At 37.9% G+C, this 24060-nt stretch overlaps 1 protein-coding gene across 1 annotated transcript in view; it reads right to left on the bottom strand.

Annotated features, from left to right (window-relative positions):
- The window catches only part of LOC134538452 (uncharacterized), a 92840-nt gene that overhangs the window by 37337 nt on the left and 31443 nt on the right, over positions 1 to 24060 (bottom strand). The window contains exons 4-5 of the mRNA XM_063379777.1: positions 15422 to 15596; positions 6996 to 7285 (exon numbers count right to left, since the gene is read on the bottom strand). Coding sequence (XP_063235847.1) covers positions 6996 to 7285; positions 15422 to 15596 — 465 coding nt within the window. The remainder of the gene's footprint in view (positions 1 to 6995; positions 7286 to 15421; positions 15597 to 24060) is intronic.

Here is a 24060-nt window from a genome sequence, read left to right as displayed (position 1 = left end):
GATGAAGAAAACTACCCTCTAAGATTTTTCAGTGTGATAGTGTCCACTTTCCTTCACCATAATATGTATGTTCATAATTTATTTACGATGTTTTTTAATTACTATATTTAAGAAAAGCATTTATTGTGAATATCGCAGCAATTATGTAGGGCTTAAGGTATTTATTGTATTCCAAATATTGAGTATGTCATTTTTATTGCCTTTATTAAAAATAATATATATATTAACAATGTAACAAAATTGCGATATTTTTGTATTGCTATTGCAATTTCGTTTCTTGTAAACATTATTGTAGACTTTTTCATATTGAAATTAAATTTGCTATAGGGTTGTTTGTATTTTAATTTTACAGTTATAAGATTTTTTATATGTTGTTTACTGTTTACAAACATTTGAAAAATATTTCCTTAACCATATTTCCATTTCCATGGCAACAGTCTTGTTAGCTTTTCGGGTAACTCTTCTACATGGATGATAAGATGGTGCGACATCTAAAACATATCACACCACCTTTACATAACTATAAAACTAAGAGGTGTTTTCTTTACATAATATTAAAGCACAATGTTTCCTTGTGGCGTAGGTGATTTAGAATTTCCATTTATCTAGAAAAATGGGCTTTCAGAATGTTTTTTAACACACAGTGTTTGGGAAGGTTTTTGAAGAAAAAAATTGACTACGCGTTTTATTTTTTTGCAGCTGAATTCGGGCACTTGCATGAAATATAATTAATCCGTAGGAAGCGCAATGGTTTAAAGTATTGATGTTGAAGATTTGAAAAGATTTATTGAAAAAGTGTGAGAGAATGAGCGAGTTGAGTGAGAAGAGTGCGGGAGTGGCAACATGACGTCTGCGCAGTTGCGGACAAAAAATAATCCATTCCGCCTCCCCATGGCGAAGGATGAGTGAAAGAGAAACCTGATAAAACTTCCCCTCCTCCGGGCACGATAGAACCTTATCGGCTGTGTGTTAGAGGGAGAGCGAGATACAACCTTCGAGGTTTTGTTAGTTCCCGCTAGATGGCAGGCCGCAGAGCGACCACCAGCGACACCCTTCCCGTATGAAGGCCATCTCGCCACTGACGAGCTGGAACTAAGCTCCTGACCTCCCTACATAGTAACGGTCACCCACATAGGCATCTAGACTCTTTAGTGGTCATATGATACAAAATTCATTGTTTTCGGGCCTGTGACCGTTTTTTACCGTGCACCAATCGCCTTAAGGATTTGTCGAATATCGAATCCGAATCCATGAAAGAAAATTATTAAAAATTTTTTTTTCATTCAAATTGTTGTTTTTTGTACAAATGAACCTAAAACACTGAGATTATTCAATTAAAAAAGGCATAAAACAAATACAAAGAACTTACTTGATGCTATATGGGCATGCGATGCTAGTTAATATGACCTAAAAAATTTAAAACAAAAAACCTACTTTAACACTACTCATGAGTTAATTTAAGTAATATGAACGTCAGGTAGGTACTTAAGATATGTAGTTACATTTAATGAGCACAGAAGCCTAATTTAAAAACCATAATAATGGAACATGCCTGATGTACACTTAGTAGGCCTACTACAGGTAAAATATGTAACGATCAATTCCGCTATTTAAGTTTTTTCCCGTCGTAACATAACCCCAAATCGCAACAATTAACAGTCACCACCACAGATCATATTGCAAACACGGGAAAAAGTTTTGGTCCTGCCATTTTTCTCATTAAGATATATACCATTTTTCTCCAGGATGTCAATAAAGTTATTTTCCCATATCAAATGTTTTATGTATTTTACAAGTTGAAATTTATTATTAGTTTGAATACTACCACTTACTGATTTAATGTGGAAATTTTTTTAAAGATATATTCAAACGTGTTTAATTATGTCGTTGCATCTTAGCATCATTCGCGTTTGGTTACGTTAATTCCCGTATAGAGTGAGCGCACGTAGTGGGCTATTGATAAATCGCCGATGATTGAATGCCCTGCGCGCGCTCTATCAAGTACTGAGTAAACTACCTATTTTTTCGTTAGTATGTACTACGAAGATAATTATGCATTAATTCCGTCTTTCGTCCGAGTTACGTTTTTCTATTTTAATTTGAACGAAATGTGTTTTTGATGCACGGTTTGATTATAAAATGTGCGACTATTATCCCTTAAAACACATACTTCACGTTTTTCCCGCATTGCTGGCGCCGGCCCTGACCTTGACACAGTTTTCTCGCCGCGCCGCGTCATTTCAAAACATTCTTCGAGTGGTAAAGATGTAGGTTAGCGGTTATACTGCAATCCCCACTTTCAGTTCTGGATATTTTGATAAAAATCATCGCATTATATTCGGATAAATACGGTTATATCTACGGACATATTTATCTTGTTCTTGGCTGAATGTTTACTAATGTGTGTGGTTTTCGCCAATTAGTTACTTGAATCCTCGCAGATTCGCCGAATCTTCGCAGATTCGTCGAATCCCTACAATTAATAAAACTGTGAAAAACCTAATTGGGCTATCCCTTACGAACCCAGTTCTCCACACATAAATTTTAACAATATTGTAATTACTAAGGGAGTTATTAATTTATTTTGTCCTTCAACCCTTTTTATTATAATAGTTGGTTGAATAAAAATTTATTTTAGATGTAAGTTGTAGATGACAATTTATGGTTCTACAATAAATTAGAATAGTTTTATATACATATATGTGTGTACATGTGTGTATGTGTACATGTGTGTATGTGTACATGTGTGTATGTGTACATGTGTGTATGTGTACATGTGTGTATGTGTACATGTGTGTATGTGTGTATGTGTACATGTGTGTATGTGTGTATGTGTACATGTGTGTCTGTGTGTGTCTGTGTGTGTGTCTGTGTATGTGTGTGTGTGTTTGTGTGTGTAAACTTTTGGGTTGAGATGGTTTTGGGGTCTCACTTAAGTCCACAAAGCATATTAAGATGATTATGCATTTTTTTGTTTGGATCCATCTTATCATAAATTTACCAGCAATATTTAGTGCTTGTGGCATAGTTTTGTAATGTTCCATTTGTAAAGAGAATTTTTTAGATACTAATATTTTTTTATTATTTTTCTTATAAAATATTTAAAATAGATTAATGTTTAGCTAACACATAATTATAAAATATTTTTAGTCTACAGGCTCTTTTTTTTAGTAATATGATTTGATACATCTATCTGTACGTTAAATAAAGAAGTTTTCATCCAAAAATTAATATACATAATGTTAGCTTTGTAGAGGGGAATTTCCTAGTTTTAGATACAATTTTCACTCTGAATCAGAAAACAGTTGTAGAACTTTGTTCAACAAAACATCATCCATTGTCTTAGAGCTCCATCTTAAATATTTTCTGTATTACTTTCAATAAACATGTATTCAGTAACAATTTCAAAGTCATATACTTACTGGCATTGGGAAGCAATTTAGAACCTAATTCATCTACATTTCTACAACTAATATTTTTTGATGAACTTACAGTCAAAGTGTCAGTCCAAAACCAGGCGCTGTAGTTTGATGAGACATAAAACGTAATAATAATTTGGCACTGCAAAGCTGCGACTGAAATTTTACAATCCAAGATGGATTGATACGACTCTTCCTTAAGACATTGATTCCAAGTTTTCGGAGGGAGAGCCATTTTGGATGAGCAGTCAATTCACTCGCCTCCCACAAAGACAATCAGGGTTTGATTTCCGGCTGGATTAAATGAACAAAAATTTTTCTCGAGTGAGAAATGTGGTGGACGTTGCCATACTGAGTATTTCTGGGTGCTCCCGTTTTCCCCATCCACACATTCTGTCAATGTTCCAACCCATTTTCATCACCATTCATCATCTCTAATGACCTCAATGTCGACTAGACATTAGTTGATGATATACCCGCCCTTCCAAGTAACACCCTTATTCATTCCAGGAAAACAGAGAGTTAATCAAAAGAGCGGTAATCAATGTTTTTTTTTCCATAAGTGTGTGTGTTAGTCAAAATAATTTGTTTTCCAATCTGGTAAGTGTGCATGCTGAATACCATTTTAGTCAAGACACTACTCACGCTAAAATCAATTTACAGTACCAATATATGTGTAAATACATTTGAAGTACATTTAAATACACATTTGAATAACATTTTGAGATTAGACAAACCTAAAATTAAATTAGGGCATAAAAAAATTCATGAACAGCATTGTTTACATAACATGGCTCAGCATAGCATTCGTAAGTACACTCTAACAACTTACAAGAGTTACAAAGTAATAATGTTGGAAATATATTTCAGTTTCAATAATGTTTAGAAAAGCATAAACCTAACATTTTCTATTAACTGGAAAGGTTATTTAACTGGTAAATACAATTCCTGACCACTATAACTTCCTTGTCTGCCACGATTTGCCAGTAGCGCATCCTAGTAGGCTTAAGGTAAACTAGCCCTGAATGCTTCTAGCTTTTCTCACCAGAGCTGCTGCTGACATGCGGGATGGTGTGAATTAAACATTGGCTGAACACTAGGCCGTCAGATACATTTCTGCGTAACATAAACCACTGAACTAATTAAATGGGCTAAAGCAAATACGCAGAGAAGGAATGCGAATAGCTATTACGGAGAGAGCAAAGACTCTTGTTGATTTGTCATATTAATAATTTGTTTACTTGTATTTATCGCTACACAAGTGCTATTGCCATTGTTGAGCGGAAATAAAAAAAAATCACGTGTATGAAAAAAAAACGCTACTTTGAATCTAGGACCGGGCCACTTCAAGAAGTGTGCCATCATCACCTGGAAACCAGCGTTGCTTCAAGGAGCAGGTGTGTGATGTGTGTGTACCTTGTTGGCGCTGGACAGACCAGCGTTGCTTCAAGGAGCAGGTGTGTGATGTGTGTGTACCTTGTTGGCGCTGGACAGACCAGCGTTGCTTCAAGGAGCTGGTGTGTGATGTGTGTGTACCTTGTTGGCGCTGGACAGACCAGCGTTGCTTCAAGGAGCAGGTGTGTGATGTGTGTGTACCTTGTTGGCGCTGGACAGACCAGCGTTGCTTCAAGGAGCAGGTGTGTGATGTGTGTGTACCTTGTTGGTGCTGGACAGACCAGCGTTGCTTCAAGGAGCAGGTGTGTGATGTGTGTGTACCTTGTTGGCGCTGGACAGACCAGCGTTGCTTCAAGGAGCAGGTGTGTGATGTGTGTGTACCTTGTTGGCGCTGGACAGACCAGCGTTGCTTCAAGGAGCAGGTGTGTGATGTGTGTGTACCTTGTTGGCGCTGGACAGACCAGCGTTGCTTCAAGGAGCAGGTGTGTGATGTGTGTGTACCTTGTTGGCGCTGGACAGACCAGCGTTGCTTCAAGGAGCAGGTGTGTGATGTGTGTGTACCTTGTTGGCGCTGGACAGACCAGCGTTGCTTCAAGGAGCAGGTGTGTGATGTGTGTGTACCTTGTTGGCGCTGGACAGACCAGCGTTGCTTCAAGGAGCAGGTGTGTGATGTGTGTGTACCTTGTTGGCGCTGGACAGACCAGCGTTGCTTCAAGGAGCAGGTGTGTGATGTGTGTGTACCTTGTTGGCGCTGGACAGACCAGCGTTGCTTCAAGGAGCAGGTGTGTGATGTGTGTGTACCTTGTTGGCGCTGGACAGACCAGCGTTGCTTCAAGGAGCAGGTGTGTGATGTGTGTGTACCTTGTTGGCGCTGGACAGACCAGCGTTGCTTCAAGGAGCAGGTGTGTGATGTGTGTGTACCTTGTTGGCACTGGACAGACCAGCGTTGCTTCAAGGAGCAGGTGTGTGATGTGTGTGTACCTTGTTGGCGCTGGACAGACCAGCGTTGCTTCAAGGAGCAGGTGTGTGATGTGTGTGTACCTTGTTGGCGCTGGACAGACCAGCGTTGCTTCAAGGAGCAGGTGTGTGATGTGTGTGTACCTTGTTGGCGCTGGACAGACCAGCGTTGCTTCAAGGAGCAGGTGTGTGATGTGTGTGTACCTTGTTGGCGCTGGACAGACCAGCGTTGCTTCAAGGAGCAGGTGTGTGATGTGTGTGTACCTTGTTGGCGCTGGACAGACCAGCGTTGCTTCAAGGAGCAGGTGTGTGATGTGTGTGTACCTTGTTGGCGCTGGACAGACCAGCGTTGCTTCAAGGAGCAGGTGTGTGATGTGTGTGTACCTTGTTGGCGCTGGACAGACCAGCGTTGCTTCAAGGAGCAGGTGTGTGATGTGTGTGTACCTTGTTGGCGCTGGACAGACCAGCGTTGCTTCAAGGAGCAGGTGTGTGATGTGTGTGTACCTTGTTGGCGCTGGACAGACCAGCGTTGCTTCAAGGAGCAGGTGTGTGATGTGTGTGTACCTTGTTGGCACTGGACAGACCAGCGTTGCTTCAAGGAGCAGGTGTGTGATGTGTGTGTACCTTGTTGGCGCTGGACAGACCAGCGTTGCTTCAAGGAGCAGGTGTGTGATGTGTGTGTACCTTGTTGGCGCTGGACAGACCAGCGTTGCTTCAAGGAGCAGGTGTGTGATGTGTGTGTACCTTGTTGGTGCTGGACAGACCAGCGTTGCTTCAAGGAGCAGGTGTGTGATGTGTGTGTACCTTGTTGGCGCTGGACAGACCAGCGTTGCTTCAAGGAGCAGGTGTGTGATGTGTGTGTACCTTGTTGGCGCTGGACAGACCAGCGTTGCTTCAAGGAGCAGGTGTGTGATGTGTGTGTACCTTGTTGGTGCTGGACAGACCAGCGTTGCTTCAAGGAGCAGGTGTGTGATGTGTGTGTACCTTGTTGGCGCTGGACAGACCAGCGTTGCTTCAAGGAGCAGGTGTGTGATGTGTGTGTACCTTGTTGGCGCTGGACAGACCAGCGTTGCTTCAAGGAGCAGGTGTGTGATGTGTGTGTACCTTGTTGGTGCTGGACAGACCAGCGTTGCTTCAAGGAGCAGGTGTGTGATGTGTGTGTACCTTGTTGGCGCTGGACAGACCAGCGTTGCTTCAAGGAGCAGGTGTGTGATGTGTGTGTACCTTGTTGGCGCTGGACAGACCCTCGAGGCTCTCGAAGCTGGAGCGCAGGAAGTCGGCCAGCTTGTGGTCGCCGGGGGGCGGCGGGGGCTGGGGCTCGTGCCGGGAGGAGGCCTTGTGCTCCGCCCGCGCCCCCTTGTCCGCGCCCCGCGACGGCGACGGCGACGGCAGCAGCTTGTCGGGCTGCAGCCCCGTCAGGTCCACCGCCCCGGCCCCGTGGTGCAGGGGAGGGGGCAGGGGCAGGTAGGGGGCGCCCCGCAGGACGCCGGCGCCGTCTGGCGGCTGCGTCGAGCCTGCGGGCACCGACACGCTCGTGCATCTGCCTTCGAGACCTTACCTACCTTCCACTTTTATTTATTTCATATTTTTTTATTGGTTCTAAGCTCATGATTATATCAATGTTTTTGTATTGAATTAATTTTAGTATAAACTAATACAAGTTATAACTTGTTTTTTTTTTATATTTTCAAAATATATATTTCTAAAAACTCATTAGTTAAATTAGTATTTTATATCATGGTATTTTTAAGTAACTGACATATATAATAGCTATGATTTGTCTTATTATAATGTAAGGATCTTCTTAGGGTTATCACTTATGATCGTTAAAAGTGATGTTACTATTACTACCTACGATTAGTGCCAGGGTGTATAAAAATCCTGGCACTAATCATTGGTATGTATATGTGTATATATATATGTGTATATATATACATATATATACATATATACATACACACACACACACACATACATACATACATCAGAGGGTAATATTTTTTTATATATATAAATAAGCAAAATCAGACATAATACAACATTATCTACTATTAGTGTTACTTTTCAGAGATAATTTCCACATGATTTAACTGATAAATGTTTATATTTATTGGGTCATTATAAAGTGAAATGAGTCATAAGAAAAAAAGGCAAGTTATCAAAAAGCTGTTGTAAATTAAAGATTAGTTACTTTCAGCAATGTTACAGTTGGTTTTGGGAATTTTTTTTTTGGTGACTTTTATGACCAGGTCTTCAGTTTTAGTTACTTTTTGGTGACTTATGATCTGTAGAAACCCTGAATAAGCTTTCAAAAATGGCCAGATAATTTATTTACACTCAATCAGACATAAATCAAGGGCATGTATGCTTCAGCAGAGTTTCTCAAGACATTTTTGATCACTGCTACACACACAACCATAAATTGCTGGAATCTGCAGCACGCTATTATTTGATGGGTTGATCGAGCCAGAGGTTGGAGCATGCCCCAGCTATCGCCACGGGAATATCACCATTTTGTTTCTGGGGCGAACCAAGCGAGGTGAATCTGCAATGGGTCGCCACTGCCTTCCGCACTACGGAGGTGAAGGGAAAAAATAATATTCAAGTCCTGGACCCGGAAAGGGAGTCTTCCAAAAGTGAACAATCCCCGAGAAATCTAACCCAGGACCCTAAACTCACCAGCCAGAAGCTTTAATCACCAAGCCAACAGTTTGGACCATGTAGTTTTACGACCTTTCAATGATTTTTCCAATGGGGAAAAATTTATTTAATTTTTGTTTGGATGTATGCAATTGCTGGTTCCACTGTTATGCCATACAGTCTTGTCTGTGAGATGACAGGAGCAAATGTCAGTTTCCAAAACGTCACAACTGTTTTGTCTTCGGAAAACCTACCATGTTCTTCCATTCTGTCGTTGAGTCCAGAATACCTGATTAGACACATTGCTGGGTTCGCCTGTGTACATCTGTGTCGTCGCTGTTTTGTCCAAAGGTCATGTTCTGTCTTTACTTACTGTTCTTGCTGCTCATCATTGACAGCCCACAGTGTTTGTCTGTGCTGTGATATTGTTTTGATTCTTTCTCCAGAATTTTGTTTTGCCTATGCATTTTTAACTTTTGATATGTCTTATTTAGATTGTTTTCTATGGGTTGCTTTTTAGTCCAATAGTTTCGTTTCTCTACAACATACAGTACAACTAGCAATGGCATATGTGCAAAAATGTTTTAATTCCAAACTTAGTTAAGAAATGTTTTACACTATATGAATTTTTGTTTTGGTTTGAAACTGTTAAACCTACATAATGAAAAAAAAAAAACTAATTTTATTACACTGTAGTATTAAATAACATTTATGTTAAAAAATATGTAAAATACGTACTTTGGTGCATGTTTTTTAAATCATGTTATTTCCTCTACCAAAATCCTGTGGCATACCTGCAAAGGCTTTGCGGCATATTAGCGAGCCGCACTACTGTGCCTGGGAACAACGCGCTAGCATTTAATACTGCAACGCTCTATACCAATAACAAAGATAAAAATGTGAAATATCATTTATGCATTTCATTATCCAATTACATACATTTTACACTTTTATTACATTTGACGTAACCTCATGGCATAAATCTAGCATAGACTTAAAAAAATCCTCCTGCTGAAATAAAAGAAGGTAAAACTTAAAGTCTCCATTGTCATGATGACAGTAACATCAGTTTTAAATACCATGTTTTATCGCATAATCGTCGCACATTTTATACTAAAATTAAGTTTTAAAAGTAGGGGTGCGAATTTATACAAAAAAAATTTTTTTGTAAGGTAAAATTATTCATAAAAACAAAATCCATTCATGGAAAGTACGTTTATTTAAAAAGTGGAGTATACAAGAGTACGTCAAACAATTTAAATTAATAAGTCATGCAACAAAAACCTTTCTTCAAATTCAAATAAAAAAACAAAATCTGTGACCCGAATGTGAGCCTGAACTAATGCATAACTATCATCGTAGTACACACCACGAAAGAGTGCGGGCCATCCAAGTACGTTTGAACGTCATTTGTACCGAGTGAGGCTTCAACTCCAGTGGATTCAAACTACGCATTTAGCACAGAGAAATTGTGGCAGGCATTTTCCATGAACTGGTGGGTGTTCTTCGGGTTTTCTTAGTTTCTCCCAACGAATGGAAGAAATCTAAACTGGCTACGAAAAGGAAGCATCCAAGCATTTCAATCTGGCGAAACTGTGGAAACCAATTAATCAAAATGGTTGAAAATGATTGAAATCTGGGTCTCCTGAATTGGTTGGGTGTTTTACCACTAGGTGCCCCCTTACTCAGAAATTGCTATAAAGACTGCATGACAAGCTGGGATACTTTACACAGAGTATGGAACAGTAGTGCATGTAACGCCGACACCAGAAGACCTTTACTGGTGCTCTTATTGTAACCTGATTCCATTTCTACAAAAATAAAACTGTCATTCACATTCAAACCTGATGAATAATTATTTTGAAATGTTTTGACTTGTAAGAAAACTGTAATGTTAACTTTCTAATTCTGATTAAAACTACTATTAACATTTCAGTGTCAAGGAAACAATTTTACAAATTTTTTGAATAAATTTGCAAATCATTCAATTAACACCATCAGGTTGGTGACAGTGTTTACTTTAAAAATGTACATACACCTTTGCTAATTTATGTGTATTGTGTTATATGATCATGTATATATGTATGTATATGTATGTATATGTATATAATTTTAGGATTGCTATCATGAAACAAATAGTAGACGGGTCATTCCATGTCAGTTCATCCAACAAAAATTGAAAATGTAACCATTGCTTTTTAATTTTGATAAAAATTGGTTCATTTGTTTGGTGACATAAGGCCACTTAAAAACCAAAATTTCAGATTTTTATCTCAAATACTTCCTGAGAAATCAAAGATTCCTTTGTAACCATTTTTGGACTAAAACAGGTTGTAATTACAGCATAAATTGGTCAGTATCTGTGTTTCCTTGCTTTGTATTTCACTCTAATACCATAATTTCAGAGAATTCAAATTTTGCCACCAAATTGCTATATCTAGAATGGTTTGTAAGTTATAACAGAATTATTAACATGACTGATGTTTCATGTATAATCTGCTTCCTTTATTACAAAATAGACTGTATCTCAAAAGGCAGACCTCACAAAAAAAATGAGCTTAGTACTATGTGAAAGAGAAGGAAATTTCCTATAAGATACATTAAAAAAAATAGTGGCTTTCTGCTGGCAACATGTAATGTACTCGATAATCACTTACTAATGCTATATGTACACATAAAAAAATTCCCAACTTACACAAATCTATTGCCAATGAATTAGAATCTACAGACACAATCCTCCAATTTTTGCAATTAGCAAACTGCATTGCTTTTCTGATAAAGCTGCCATTCTATATCACACTTGCACAAGTCTTCTTTCAAAAAACTGTAAGTTCTGCCAGAGCTGCTTGTTGATGGTGCCTGCAAGATGCTGAGTATGTGTGCAAAAGGAACCCAGCACACATCGTCTCGAGGTGAAGGCCAGTAAAAGGAAGCACTTGGACCGGCATGGTGCATGAAGGTTACTTGAGCATCTTCTTCTGACCTATCAATGTTGTTTACAACACCAATGAACCATTTTTTGTCATACACACAAGACACATAGCAACCAGTATACAGTTTTGAAATTGTACCACCAGGGTCTTTGCTGGCTGCTGTAGCGAAATTGAAAACTAAGGAATATGCATTATCCTGACTTGTTTTCTTCATTCCTATTATTTCATACTGGGATATTGGTGAAGCATTGTGAAACCGTCTTGTGCCTGGGATTGTCTTTGCCATAGTATACCGTTGTTGTAGAGTCGAACGAACGTCATCCACATCATTCTTGTCAATGTAATGAAAGATAATACCTGTTATGTGTTCATTGCAGTAGGTAAACATCTTAGACACTGATGTAATTTGGTCTTGGAATGGTCGTTGAAGACTAGCTTTTGATGTCAGTCACTTAACAGTTCCCCCAATTCCATCGCAAGATGATTTGCCATGGCTTGTGGCAAAGAATGACCAAGAAGCTGTGAGCTGAAAATCTTGTGTGTGGTGGCACAAATTGAGGATATTCTTGCAGTTCTTGTACTGAGCAGCACAACCATCACTGAAATAATGTATGTGTTTTACATGAGGCAGGTGTCTTTTAACATATGTGACTATTTCTGACTGTTTTTTATACACCATGGAAACATCATGATCCAAATCATTTGACAAAAAACAATGACTTCTTGTTTTCAAATTAGCATTGTCTGAATTTTTGTAGTAAATGACTACTAGATGAACTGTACATTGACTATTGGTCAAATGGTATCCTTGTGCTTACAATACAGCTCATGCAAGTTGCATAGCAAAAGTCTTTTCTGTTTGTAAACATTTTTGGATATACTAACTTTATCTTTCATTCCTGGCATTTCCCTGGAAAACTCATCATCTTGATAGAAATCTTGAATGACCTGCACAGTTTCTTCAGGTAACTTCTTCCCAAATGTGGGATGAACTAATGTGCAGATTCCTTTTTACAGTGTAAGTTGTCTTGCTTGTCTTACCATGTACTCAGAAACACCAAATTCTTGTGCTGCCTTCTGTCTGGACCATGATTGAGGGATAAGGGTAAGAATTTGTAATTTTATTTGTGTATTCATTGTGGGCAGCTTTTGCTATATTAAAGTTACCAAACTGTCCAAATCGGCAGCCTTTTGTTCCACTTCATGTCTCTGTAATTCTGTACTTTCACTAGTTGATGTGGCTGGAAGCTGTACATCTAATACTTTAGATATTTTGTCTGCTACAGCTCTTGTACCTCTTGTACTTTACATTTCCCATATTTTTTTTTTTTGCATGTGTGGTACAGCATGCAGTTTTATTGGTGACTGTTGCAAATATTCCAAACTTTTGTCAAGTAAGCTACGGGTTTCTTCTTTTGATGCTTGAATCTCTAAACCCTCTGCAACGTCACTTTCAGATGATTCTGAAGATACCTGTGCACCTACTTCTTGAATATTATACAACCTATTCCTACATGAGGAGCATAATTTTTTACCAGGAATTAAATTAAGTCCCTTGTCTGCTGCTTTTCTGTAGCACTGTGAAGAGATGGTGCGCAAAGAACGCTTAACTGGAACACTATGCACTTTCATAGGATCACAACATGATGTCTGAAACATTTCATACTTCTTAATATAAAACAATTCGTGATGAAAATATATGGTGTGAAGATTATGTTTAGAAATACCTGTTCTCAGCACAAGAAGAGTTTGAATATCTTTGGAAAGTGATTCCAATCTTTTGATTCCCTTTGTTTTAATATAACACTCTTTATGGCATTCTTCACGCATATCATTCCCAACAGAACAGAATTCTAGTATAGTAGTACTGGTAGCCATGTAGTTCTCATCCAACTTATAATGAACTAAGACTTTCCACTAACATTATACACAGGCAGCGAAGTAAGACTGGCCTACACAGTGTAGTCTACATGGTGGCAGACACACGCCTATCTCTGACCACCATTATCTTTATTGCTTTCCTCCCCTCTGCCCCTCTGTTCATGGGCCACTATACTGCATTTGCTGTGACAGCCCAGATATTAGGCCTATCTCTCAACTGCCTCTGAGGAAGCAGAAAAAAAAACTAATGCCAAGGGTAACAGAGCAAGTATCAAAGAACCCCTCTCTTATAGCTAGCAGGCAGACTCCATGCAGAAATGACATATGTACAGTCACATGACATAGCTCTGCAGATAACACAGGGAGATAACACAGGGAAGGTAATTAGAGGCTTTGAAATTTGCACAAAATCCTTGTGTAATATGCGGAAAATATGGGACATACACAACCCTTATATTCAATCCTCTTTGCTTCCATCTTCTGGCTGCCTTTTGTTAGGGGCCCCATTTACATCACCAAGTCATTTTCATTTTGTTTTAAAACACTCCAGCAGAAAGCCACTATTTTTTTTAATGTATCTTATAGAAAATTTCCTCCTCTTTTACATAGTACCAAGCTCATTTTTTTGTGAGGTCTGCCTTTTGAGATACAGTCTATTTTGTAATAAAGGATGCAGATGATACATGAAACATCAGTCATGTTAATAATTCTGTTATAACTTACAAACCATTCTAGATATAGCAATTTGGTGGCAAAATTTGAATTCTCTAGAGAATTTTACATAAGGAAAAGTGTTCTTATTCTGAAATATTGCTATTACAGTGAAATACAAAGCAAGGAAACACAGATACTGACCAATTTATGCTGTCATTACAACCTGCTTTAGGCCAAAAATGGTTACAAAGGAATCTTCGATTTCTCAGGAAGTATTTGAGATAAAAATCTAAAATATTGGATTTTAAGTGGCCTTTTGTCACCAAACAATTGAACCAATTTTTATTAAAATCAAAAAACATGGGTTACATGCCCTGGCTGAACTGACATGGAATGACCCAGACATTCTTAGTTTAATATCATTAATGAATGCAAACACTTTGTATTTAATAAAAACTTTTAAAAAATCCTTAGTTTTTCTATGAATATAATGGCATATAGTACAAATTACACAATATTTTAATAAAATGTATAATTTGACTATGGAAAACTAAATCCTGAGCCCAAATAATTCTGTAAGTCGAGCAACAAGTCATCCCACCTGTTGCATTGATGTAAAAGTAGGTTAGCAAAGCTACACTCTGTGCTCACATACAGACGTGACTTAGCAAAGCTACACACTCTGTACCAACATGTAGACTCTGGTACATACACAGTCAATTGACACTTCCCAAACACTTTCCCCACATACAGACGTGACTTAGCAAAGCTACACTCTGTACCCACATGTAGACACTGGAACATACACGGTCAATCAACACTTCTCAAACACTTTCCCCACATACAGACGTGACTTAGCAAAGCTACACACTCTGTACCAACATGTAGACTCTGGTACATACACAGTCAATTGACACTTCCCAAACACTTTCCCCACATACAGACGTGACTTAGCAAAGCTACACTCTGTACCCACATGTAGACACTGGTACATACACGGTCAATCAACACTTCCCAAACACTTTCCCCACATACAGACGTGACTTAGCAAAGCTACACTCTGTACCCACATGTAGACACTGGTACATACACGGTCAATCAACACTTCTCAAACACTTTCCCCACATACAGACGTGACTTAGCAAAGCTACACTCTGTACCCACATGTAGACTCTGGTACATACACGGTCAATCAACACTTCTCAAACACTTTCCCCACATACAGACGTGACTTAGCAAAGCTACACTCTGTACCCACATGTAGACTCTGGTACATACACAGTCAATTGACACTTCCCAAACACTTTCCCCACATACAGACGTGACTTAGCAAAGCTACACACTCTGTACCAACATGTAGACTCTGGTACATACACAGTCAATTGACACTTCCCAAACACTTTCCCCACATACAGACGTGACTTAGCAAAGCTACACTCTGTACCCACATGTAGACACTGGTACATACACGGTCAATCAACACTTCTCAAACACTTTCCCCACATACAGACGTGACTTAGCAAAGCTACACTCTGTACCCACATGTAGACTCTGGTATGTAAGTGGGAGCCCCACTCATGTGAAGCGACTTCTGGGACATCTCCAGCTGGCTCTTGTAGTAACGGCAAGCCGGGTTCGGGCAGTTCTGTACAACCTCCACGATAAACTCTTTTTCCATGCCGAAACACTCCCGGCCAATTGTGTAAGATTCCATCACCTGCAAAATATATTTTTTAATACATCAAACATAACACTTAGTAAACTGTATACAAAACAGAGATATGAAATTACCTGAAGTTTTCGACCCATAATGGTGGTATACAATGAAACAAACGGACAATGAAAGTAGTTTCATCCAGCATTCTATGTTTCGGAAATTTTTGTAATCCGGCACAAATCAAACCACTTGCATTCAGATATTTTTGGGGGTATTCTGGGTACAGTTACACACATCACTGACTCACTGACTATTTAACACCAAAAGATATGTATACTTTGAGACAAGCTATCATGAAGCACAAATATCAGCCTACTCCATAGAGATGTGTATAAAATATAAAATGGAAATGTAACAATAAAGTTACATTACAAATGCAGCTACATAGGTGGAACACAACTTATTCAATTAAAATTTTTGTTATATTCATCATTTTTCAACAGCACCTTAGAACTAACTATGCTTATAATTACAAAAACGGCTTATATCTCAGAAAGTTTAGCTCTAAACAAAAACCTCTAACAACTTTTTTCTTTTTGGAAATCCAATTTCGCATCACTGGGAATTTTTTGATGATATAGAAAATCTTTGTTTTTATTTTTTAACTAGCTTAAATCCTGCGGCTTTGTACGCACAATTTCAGAGTATTGCTAAAATCTTACCGTTGAAAGAAAAGTTCGTGACTAATTCCTAACATTTTTACTAAATAAATAGACACAATGAATTTGTCAGGTGCATAAACGATTTATTTTTAACCAATTCATTTAAGAATTATATTTTTTAAATTGGATATGTGAAGGCCTTTTTAATTTTTAGTATAGATCGTCTCTGTTTTTAAAACTTCTGTTTTAGTATGTTAAAGTATATATTTTACCTTGATGAAATCACACTTTGCTCATTTTCATTTAAAAGGAAGACAATTTTAAAAATTGTAAAATACACACCTATTTCATTTTAACTATGTTTATGCTACAATTTACACTAACACTTTCATAGACTTTGGTTAAAGCTATGCTTAGAATAAATAATAAATAATTTATATTTTGCACATTATTGTTGCTCAGTTTCTTACCTTCATCATACTTACCTTTGATATATGATTGATTAATATAGAAACTAGCCCCTGTTGAACTTCTTTTGGCATTGAATATCAAAAATGGTAATAGTACTCTACGTAATTAATTATTTATGTTATTTATGCTAGATTCTTACATCTAGCTATGTTTGCTATTGAGATATGAAATTTTTAGGATAAAAACCAACTTAACTCCTTTTTCACACCCTAAAAAGGCGAAATCCATAAGGCTTAAAAATTAAATTTGTAACTCTATAAGCTCAATGATTGTTCTTAATTTATAATACAGTGTAAACTCTACATAGCAACACTTAAGGGACTGCGCTTTATGAATTATGGTTAATATGGTGTCCTTGAGAGTTAATCGTTAAATGAAGAGAAGAAAAATAAATATTATCTTACTATTATAATATGTATTTACTAATAAAGTATAAAATTTACAAACAACAAACATTAATATTGATACAAATAACAACGCTTATTGCTTATAATCTGTTATCTTCGTCTGGCTTTTTTGCTGCTCCAGTATTTTAATTATATTTTCTTATGTATTTTATTTGTATCTTGGAAATCTGTGGGATCAACTTGGTTATACAAAAAGTATTTTTCTAATATTTTTGCTTCATCGAGTGCTTGTTTGATGCTTGGTGGAAGCTCAGGATCATCCATCTCATCTTCTTCATTCCCTTGTTGTTCCTCAGTTTTTCTCACCGAATCCAGAATTTCTTCAACTGTAAGTGAAGCTGTTGTAGCCAGGCTGTTGTCTATTTCTATGTAGGTTTGTAGAATTTCAGTGAAATTTTGTGGCATGATGAACTCATTCAGTTAATGGAAGGTCATCTTCACTTTAAAACTCTGGTCACGTACCTACTTCATCACTCGCAGAACTGGTACAAAGTTCAGCATGATGAAAAGAGTGCTGAATAGTTTTTGCTATCACTTCTTCCCAGGCTTTGGATAGAAAATTTACTGCATGCAGCATATTAATAGATGTTTTACCCTCATATTCGACCAGCCCCATCAATAATTTCCTTCTGTAGTAACCCTTGAGACTTTTAATCACGCTTTGATCCACTGGTTGTAAAACACTAGTTGTGCTTGGTGGAAAAAATGCCAACTCTTTTATGTTTTTAAGGTTAGATATAAGAGGGTGAACAGGGCAGTAGTCGACAAGAAACAACCTTTGGAATTCTTTTTTCAAAAAGTTGACTTGTCATCCAGGCTGATTCATTAGCTTTATAGGTGACTGGCAATTGTTTGATGTCCTTAAACAACAGTGGATTTTTTGATTTACCTAATAACACCAGCTTCCTTTTTCCTGTCCCATTAATATTAGCAACTACAAGCACTGTGATGCACTCTTTGGAGAGTTTTCCTCCCACACACTTTTCTCCTTTAAATTTCATCAGGGGTCAACTTAAAGAAAATTCCGGCTTCATCAGCATTAAAAATGTCACTTGGAGCGTACTTTTCTTTCAATTTTGGCCAAACTCTATTAATCCAATTGTGAGTAACATTTGTATCAACACTTCGTGCCATAGCTGATATGGTGACGTTGCTTGAACTTTCCAAGCCATCCTTCTGATGCTTTGAAAGCTGTTAAGCCAAGTTCTTCAGAAAACTTCTCTGACTTAGCTTTCACGATCCGCCCTGAGACAGGCATAATATTCTGGTGCTGTCTGTGAAACCATGATAGCATTGCTTGATCTAAATCTTTGTATTTAGGTTCCTTTAATTTCTTACAAGATTTTCCATCCTCCTCTGCTTGAAGAATTTTTTCTTTGTTCTTCCATATTATAGACACGGTAGAGTGACAAACAGCCTATGTCTTTGAAAAACCTCAGATTTAGTTGCATAATGTGCTGAATCTGTAAAATTTTATGATTTTTGGGGAAATAAAGATTATCTCCCCAGAGTGCTAGATGTGAAATCAAAGATTGCATTCTTCTAATAATTTTATGAAATAGAGATTAAAATGATGAACGCTAATCTGTTTTTTCCCCCTCCCCGCCCCCCCCCCCCCCCTTTTACAGAGTAGCTTATTAAAAATTGTTTTAAATTAAATAACATTGTACTGTGCATTAATTTTTTTTTATGTTATCCAATTAAAATTATATTGGCAACTGATAATCCAGCAAAATCTCTAGTCCAGCATGGTCGCGGAACCGAACATACAGGAGTTAAGACCTTTCACTGAACCAATTACTCGCTTATATTTGTTTACATTTTATTAACATATTTTTTTAGTCCAACAACTTAAAACTTTAAAACTCCTGCCTACAACCCAATTAAAAAGTACAGTGTCCCAATGTTTTTCCTTCTAAGAGAAAGGCATACTTTTTCTCTACATATTGTATCATAATTTAACATTTCCCACTATAAAATACTCAATTTATAAAATTAAATGTGATGCAATTTAAATTTTAAAAAATGTTGTAAATGTGTTAAATACTCTGTTTATCACATTGCTGGAAGAATTTGCGTGTGGTTGTTACAGAGGTCTTTGAAGTGGGGAAATTATAAATGTAATTGTTCAGTCAGCATAGTTCATCAGTTTTAATTTAAGTTTCAAAATGGCACTGTCGCTTATCGAAGGTTTTACGTAGTTCGTGTCTCGCGCAAATCAGAGTAGTCTGCACCTGGCCTGCTGCCACCTCAATGCAGGCGAACGGCAAAGCTTACGCTAACACAAGTCGTACAAAGAAATTATACCGTGTTTTATCGCATAATCGTCGCACATTTTATACAGTACTAAAATAAAGTTTGAAAAGTAGAAGTGCGACTATTATGCGGAAAAAAAATTTTTTTGTTAGGTGAAATTATTCATAAAAGCAAAACCCATTCAAGGAAAAAAAAATTATTTATGAAGTTGAGTATATACAAGCACGCCGAACCATTTATATTAATAAGTCATAAATGAAAACCTTTCTTCAACTTTAAATAGAAAAACAAAATGTGAATGCTACCCCTGAACTAATGCATAACTATCATCGTAGTACACACCACGAAAGAGTGTGGCCCAACAAATGTAGTTAACTCAGCTCTTGACAGAGAGTGCGCGTTGCATGCAATCTGCGAGACATCAGTATCGATATTCGACTACGTGCGCGCGCTCTATACGGGAAGCAACATAATGATGAATGATGCCAACTAGCGCTAGCTACATTTCTATAAGCGGTACACCGCGGCGACGTAGACGAACAGATAAAGGTTATAACATTTAAAAATGTCTTTAAAAGAAAATTTACACATAAGACAACATTTTATTTCCATTAATTAAATAAATAAGTGGTAATGTCCGAATAAATATTAGATTTATACTTTAAAACACATAATTTTATACGGAAAAGATACCTACACAAAGCGCTCGGAATCTAATAGCAGGGCCAAAAACATCATGCAACGTTTATGCAAGATTGTTTTTATACAAATTTTGACGCTTATGCGATAATACAGGATAATCAAAAAGCATCAAGAGGTCACACCTCGGACATATCTTTGCGGCTCTTTGACCGACAAACACCAAGTGTTATACAAATTATTTAAATTAAAGTACAGGGGGGCCGCTCTGATGTGTCAGCACAGCCAAACAGTAGGGATGGTAGTTCTACCTCAAAGGGATGTTTAGATGTTTCTATGTTTCTATGTTTCTTGTTTATTATTGCTGTATATTTTGTAATTTTGTGCTGTCTGTATGTGTTTGTATTTTCTGTTTTATTTTGTTATGTGGCACGCTTTTCATGTGTTGGACAATTGCGGATGTGCCTACGTGCTGCAGGCTCTTAGTACATACGAGGGGGAGTGTCCATGTACTTGCAGTGACCATTTTGTCATTGTCTGTACGTGTCTTGCCCACCGCTAAAGCCCTCGGCTGTTGTTGGGGATGTAAAAAATTAAATTAAATAAACAAATAAAAAAATGAACTACAATAGAACTTTAATTAACCAGGGTAATGGGAGGAAAGGTAAGCAGCGATAAGCGAAAATCACGTATGATTGATTTTTTGTATTTTGGTCATATAATACAGCAAAATTTCATAAGTAATTTATACAAAACAAATGGACAAGTATTACTGTCACTAATTATTAATTTTTTTAAATATGTATGAATAAAATTATTTGTAATGACCTAAAAGACTCAGGTTCAATGAGAATATGAATCATATTTAAAATTTGATATGCATAGGTATGTGCAAAGGTAAAGAATAACTTGCCTTGAATCAACTAACAATTCTAGAAATATGTACTAGTTACGTTTTAGTAAAGTAGTCTGTTACAAATTTTTGCTTTTCAATTTTGGAAACAACCCTTCTTATTTGTGTTTTCATATTCTTTAAAGTTATAATATTGTGGTAATCAAAATCTTCCTGCTCAAAGAAGAATATAAGTGAGTTGACTGCCTCCATTGTTGAAGACGTTTGATTTTTTCTCCTGGTGTTTCAAGTACGTCATCATCTTCATTATCATTCAAATCAATTTTCTGAGATAAGGAAGGAATATCTTGGAGCCTATCTATGATATCCGTGACTTGAAGCACTTCATAACCTGGTTCATTCTTAACTCTCTCATATCTTGTCCGCCGACATCGAGGAATGCAACATCGAAACCCACAAAAACCAAGCATTAGCTCTCTTCATCTTCTTTGGCCTCCACAGACTCGTCATGCTCATCCTCCAAAATTTTCCTCCATGAAACTTCTTAAGTTTTTGAAGGCAAGTCATTCCACGTCTGACAGACAGAGAATATTGCATCTTTGATTGTCCATAATTAGAGAGTTTCACTCACAGAACTGAAATTATCTTCCATAATAAATCTTAAAACTGATTATCTGTAAAGCTGATTTAAGCATTCTATTACCCCCTGGTCCATTGGATGGATAAATGAAGTGACACTTGGAGGTAGTTAATGGACGAAGACTGATTTATTTGCCTCCATTGGATGGATAAATGAAGTGACACTTGGAGGTAGGTAATGGACGAAGATTTAATTGCCTCCATTGAATGGATAAATGAAGTGACACTTGGAGGTAGGTAATGGACAAAGATTTATTTGCCTCCATTGGATGGATAAATGAAGTGACACTTGGAGGTAGGCAATGGATGAAGATTTATTTGCCTCCATTGGATGGATAAATGAAGTGACACTTGGAGGTAGGCAATGGACGAAGATTTATTTGCCTCCATTGGATGGATAAATGAAGTGACACTTGGAGGTAGGTAATGGACGAAGATTTAATTGCCCATCATCACTCAATGTTGATTCAGAAGGATGGGAGGGTGCATTGTCAAGCACAAGGACGGCTTTTGAAGGAAGACCTTTGGCAATAAAATGCTGGCGGACATGTGGGACAAAATTTTCAAAAAAACCATGTTTTAAAAATGGCTCGAATCCTCCGCGCTTTTGGGTGGTTATAATACTCACAGGATAAAATATGAATCTCTGTCCCTTTGAACGACCGTGGTCTTTTTGCTCGCCCAATGATTGCTAATTTAAGTTTAAGGGTTCCCGCAGTATTCACACAAGCTCAGAAGATTAGGCGTTCTTTGCTTGATTTATGCCCCGTGGCCGATCTTTCACACTGGGCCGCTAATATTTTCGAGGGCATCATTTTCCAAAATAAACCTGATTCGTCTGCATTATAGATCTGTTCAAGGAATAAACTAAACTTTTGTATCATGTCCTTAAAGTTGTCAACGAATATTGTAGCTGCACATAAATTTCCACACAGTGATTATGTAACCCTTGATATTTAATTGCCAAATGCAGTGCCTGCTTTTAAAATATGACAACCACCTTTGAGTGGCAGAGAATGGTTCTTTGATATTTAATTTTTCATGAAACCAAAGAGCTTTTTGCTTACCATAGGTCCAGATACAGGAAGTCCTGCTCGTTTCTACTTAAACCACTCAAAAAGAGCTCCATTAATGTCGACCACTGTTGATGTTTTCATGGATTTCTCTTTGTTGTGCCAGAATCACTTGATGCAATGAATTTTAAAATATTATTCTTCCTTTTCACCAAATCCCGCACAAGTTGCTCACCGATTGCGTATTCCATTGACAGTTTCCTTACACTTTCCCCGTTGTCAATGCTGTTGATAATCGCCAATTTTTGTTCAAGAGTGGGAACGACACGCTTTAATTTCAAAGCCATCCTCACAATAGCATAGCTAAATTGAGACTTGAAATTGTGAAGGTCGGGAAGGTTCTCAAGTGTGAATGTGTCGAGTCCACGAAGGGCAGAAAGTGATTCTAGGAAGAAAGGGCAGTTGTTCCGTACTTAACCCCGGACTAGCATTTCTTCTCACTGGCAATTCTAGTCAGTTTTTTCGTCCGTTCGTTTCTACTTTTAATACTTTTAATACGTTTACTACGTAGTTTTTAGTTTTACTCCTTTCTTAACCCTTCCCTAATGAATTACACTTTGTGGACTTGGTCCCCCCCCCCCCCCCCCCAAAAAAAAGTTTATTTTTTAATTGACAACCCAGTTAACAGAATGCCCGGTTAATCGGATCACGGATAATCGAGGTTCTACTGTACGAGGTTATGCACCGGACCTGTTGTTGCGGTTCCTTGACTGAGGAACACTTCGTGGATTTCCCCAGGCCGCCGCCGGGCTGGGGAACCTAACCCTCCGAGGGCTCATCCCCTCCTCTGACTACCGGCCAATTTCTCTTCCTCTGGTAACAGTAGAGCGTCCACATTGTCGAAACGGCTGGTTTATTTATATTTTTACGTCAAATTACATCATGGTCATGGAAATAAAGATAGCAGGCTTTCGCCGCCATTGTCTGGAGCTACTTGGCTTCTGGGTTGTAGCCGCGCAGAAGGCGAAGATATCACCAACGTTTCAGTCAACGTTGGTGTCAGCATCACCAGGGAGCAGTTACCTACTGAGGGTCTTAGAAGCTTCTGGAAGCGCTACTGGTGGACACCCTGAATACCCTGACATATTTTGAATAAAATAAGTTTTATACAAGAACACCAGGTAAACCAATTTGAGGACATTTCAGGACCATTTAAAGAAATTACTTTCAACTTTTATTACATCACGTGGTGATTCATAGAGACAGGAGAAATTTGAAAATTCATTCCGTGATGATCTAAAATTCAAATACCATAATGATACCTTTTTGCTTCTTCTGTTATTGGTTCACTGTCAATCTGGAGGAATCTTGGCCGATTACCATTCCTCAATCAAAGAAGTATCGCATCACAAGATACCCAGTTTAGACGCCTCACAAGTCAGCAGGCAACGAGCAAGTGACGTTGGCCCAAGTGTGCAGAGGATCGTGGAGTCTATCCTGGAGGTCATTGAACCCGTGAATTTTTCCAGTCACTACTGATTTATGTCAGTCAAAGAGAGTAAGTGTGAAAGCATTCATTTGTGT

The sequence above is a fragment of the Bacillus rossius genome, chromosome 13 (assembly GCF_032445375.1).
Source record: "Bacillus rossius redtenbacheri isolate Brsri chromosome 13, Brsri_v3, whole genome shotgun sequence".
Taxonomy (NCBI): Eukaryota; Metazoa; Arthropoda; class Insecta; order Phasmatodea; family Bacillidae; genus Bacillus; species Bacillus rossius.
The sequence above is the reverse complement of the archived record's forward strand: the minus strand, read 5'-3'. Positions and strand labels throughout refer to the sequence as shown.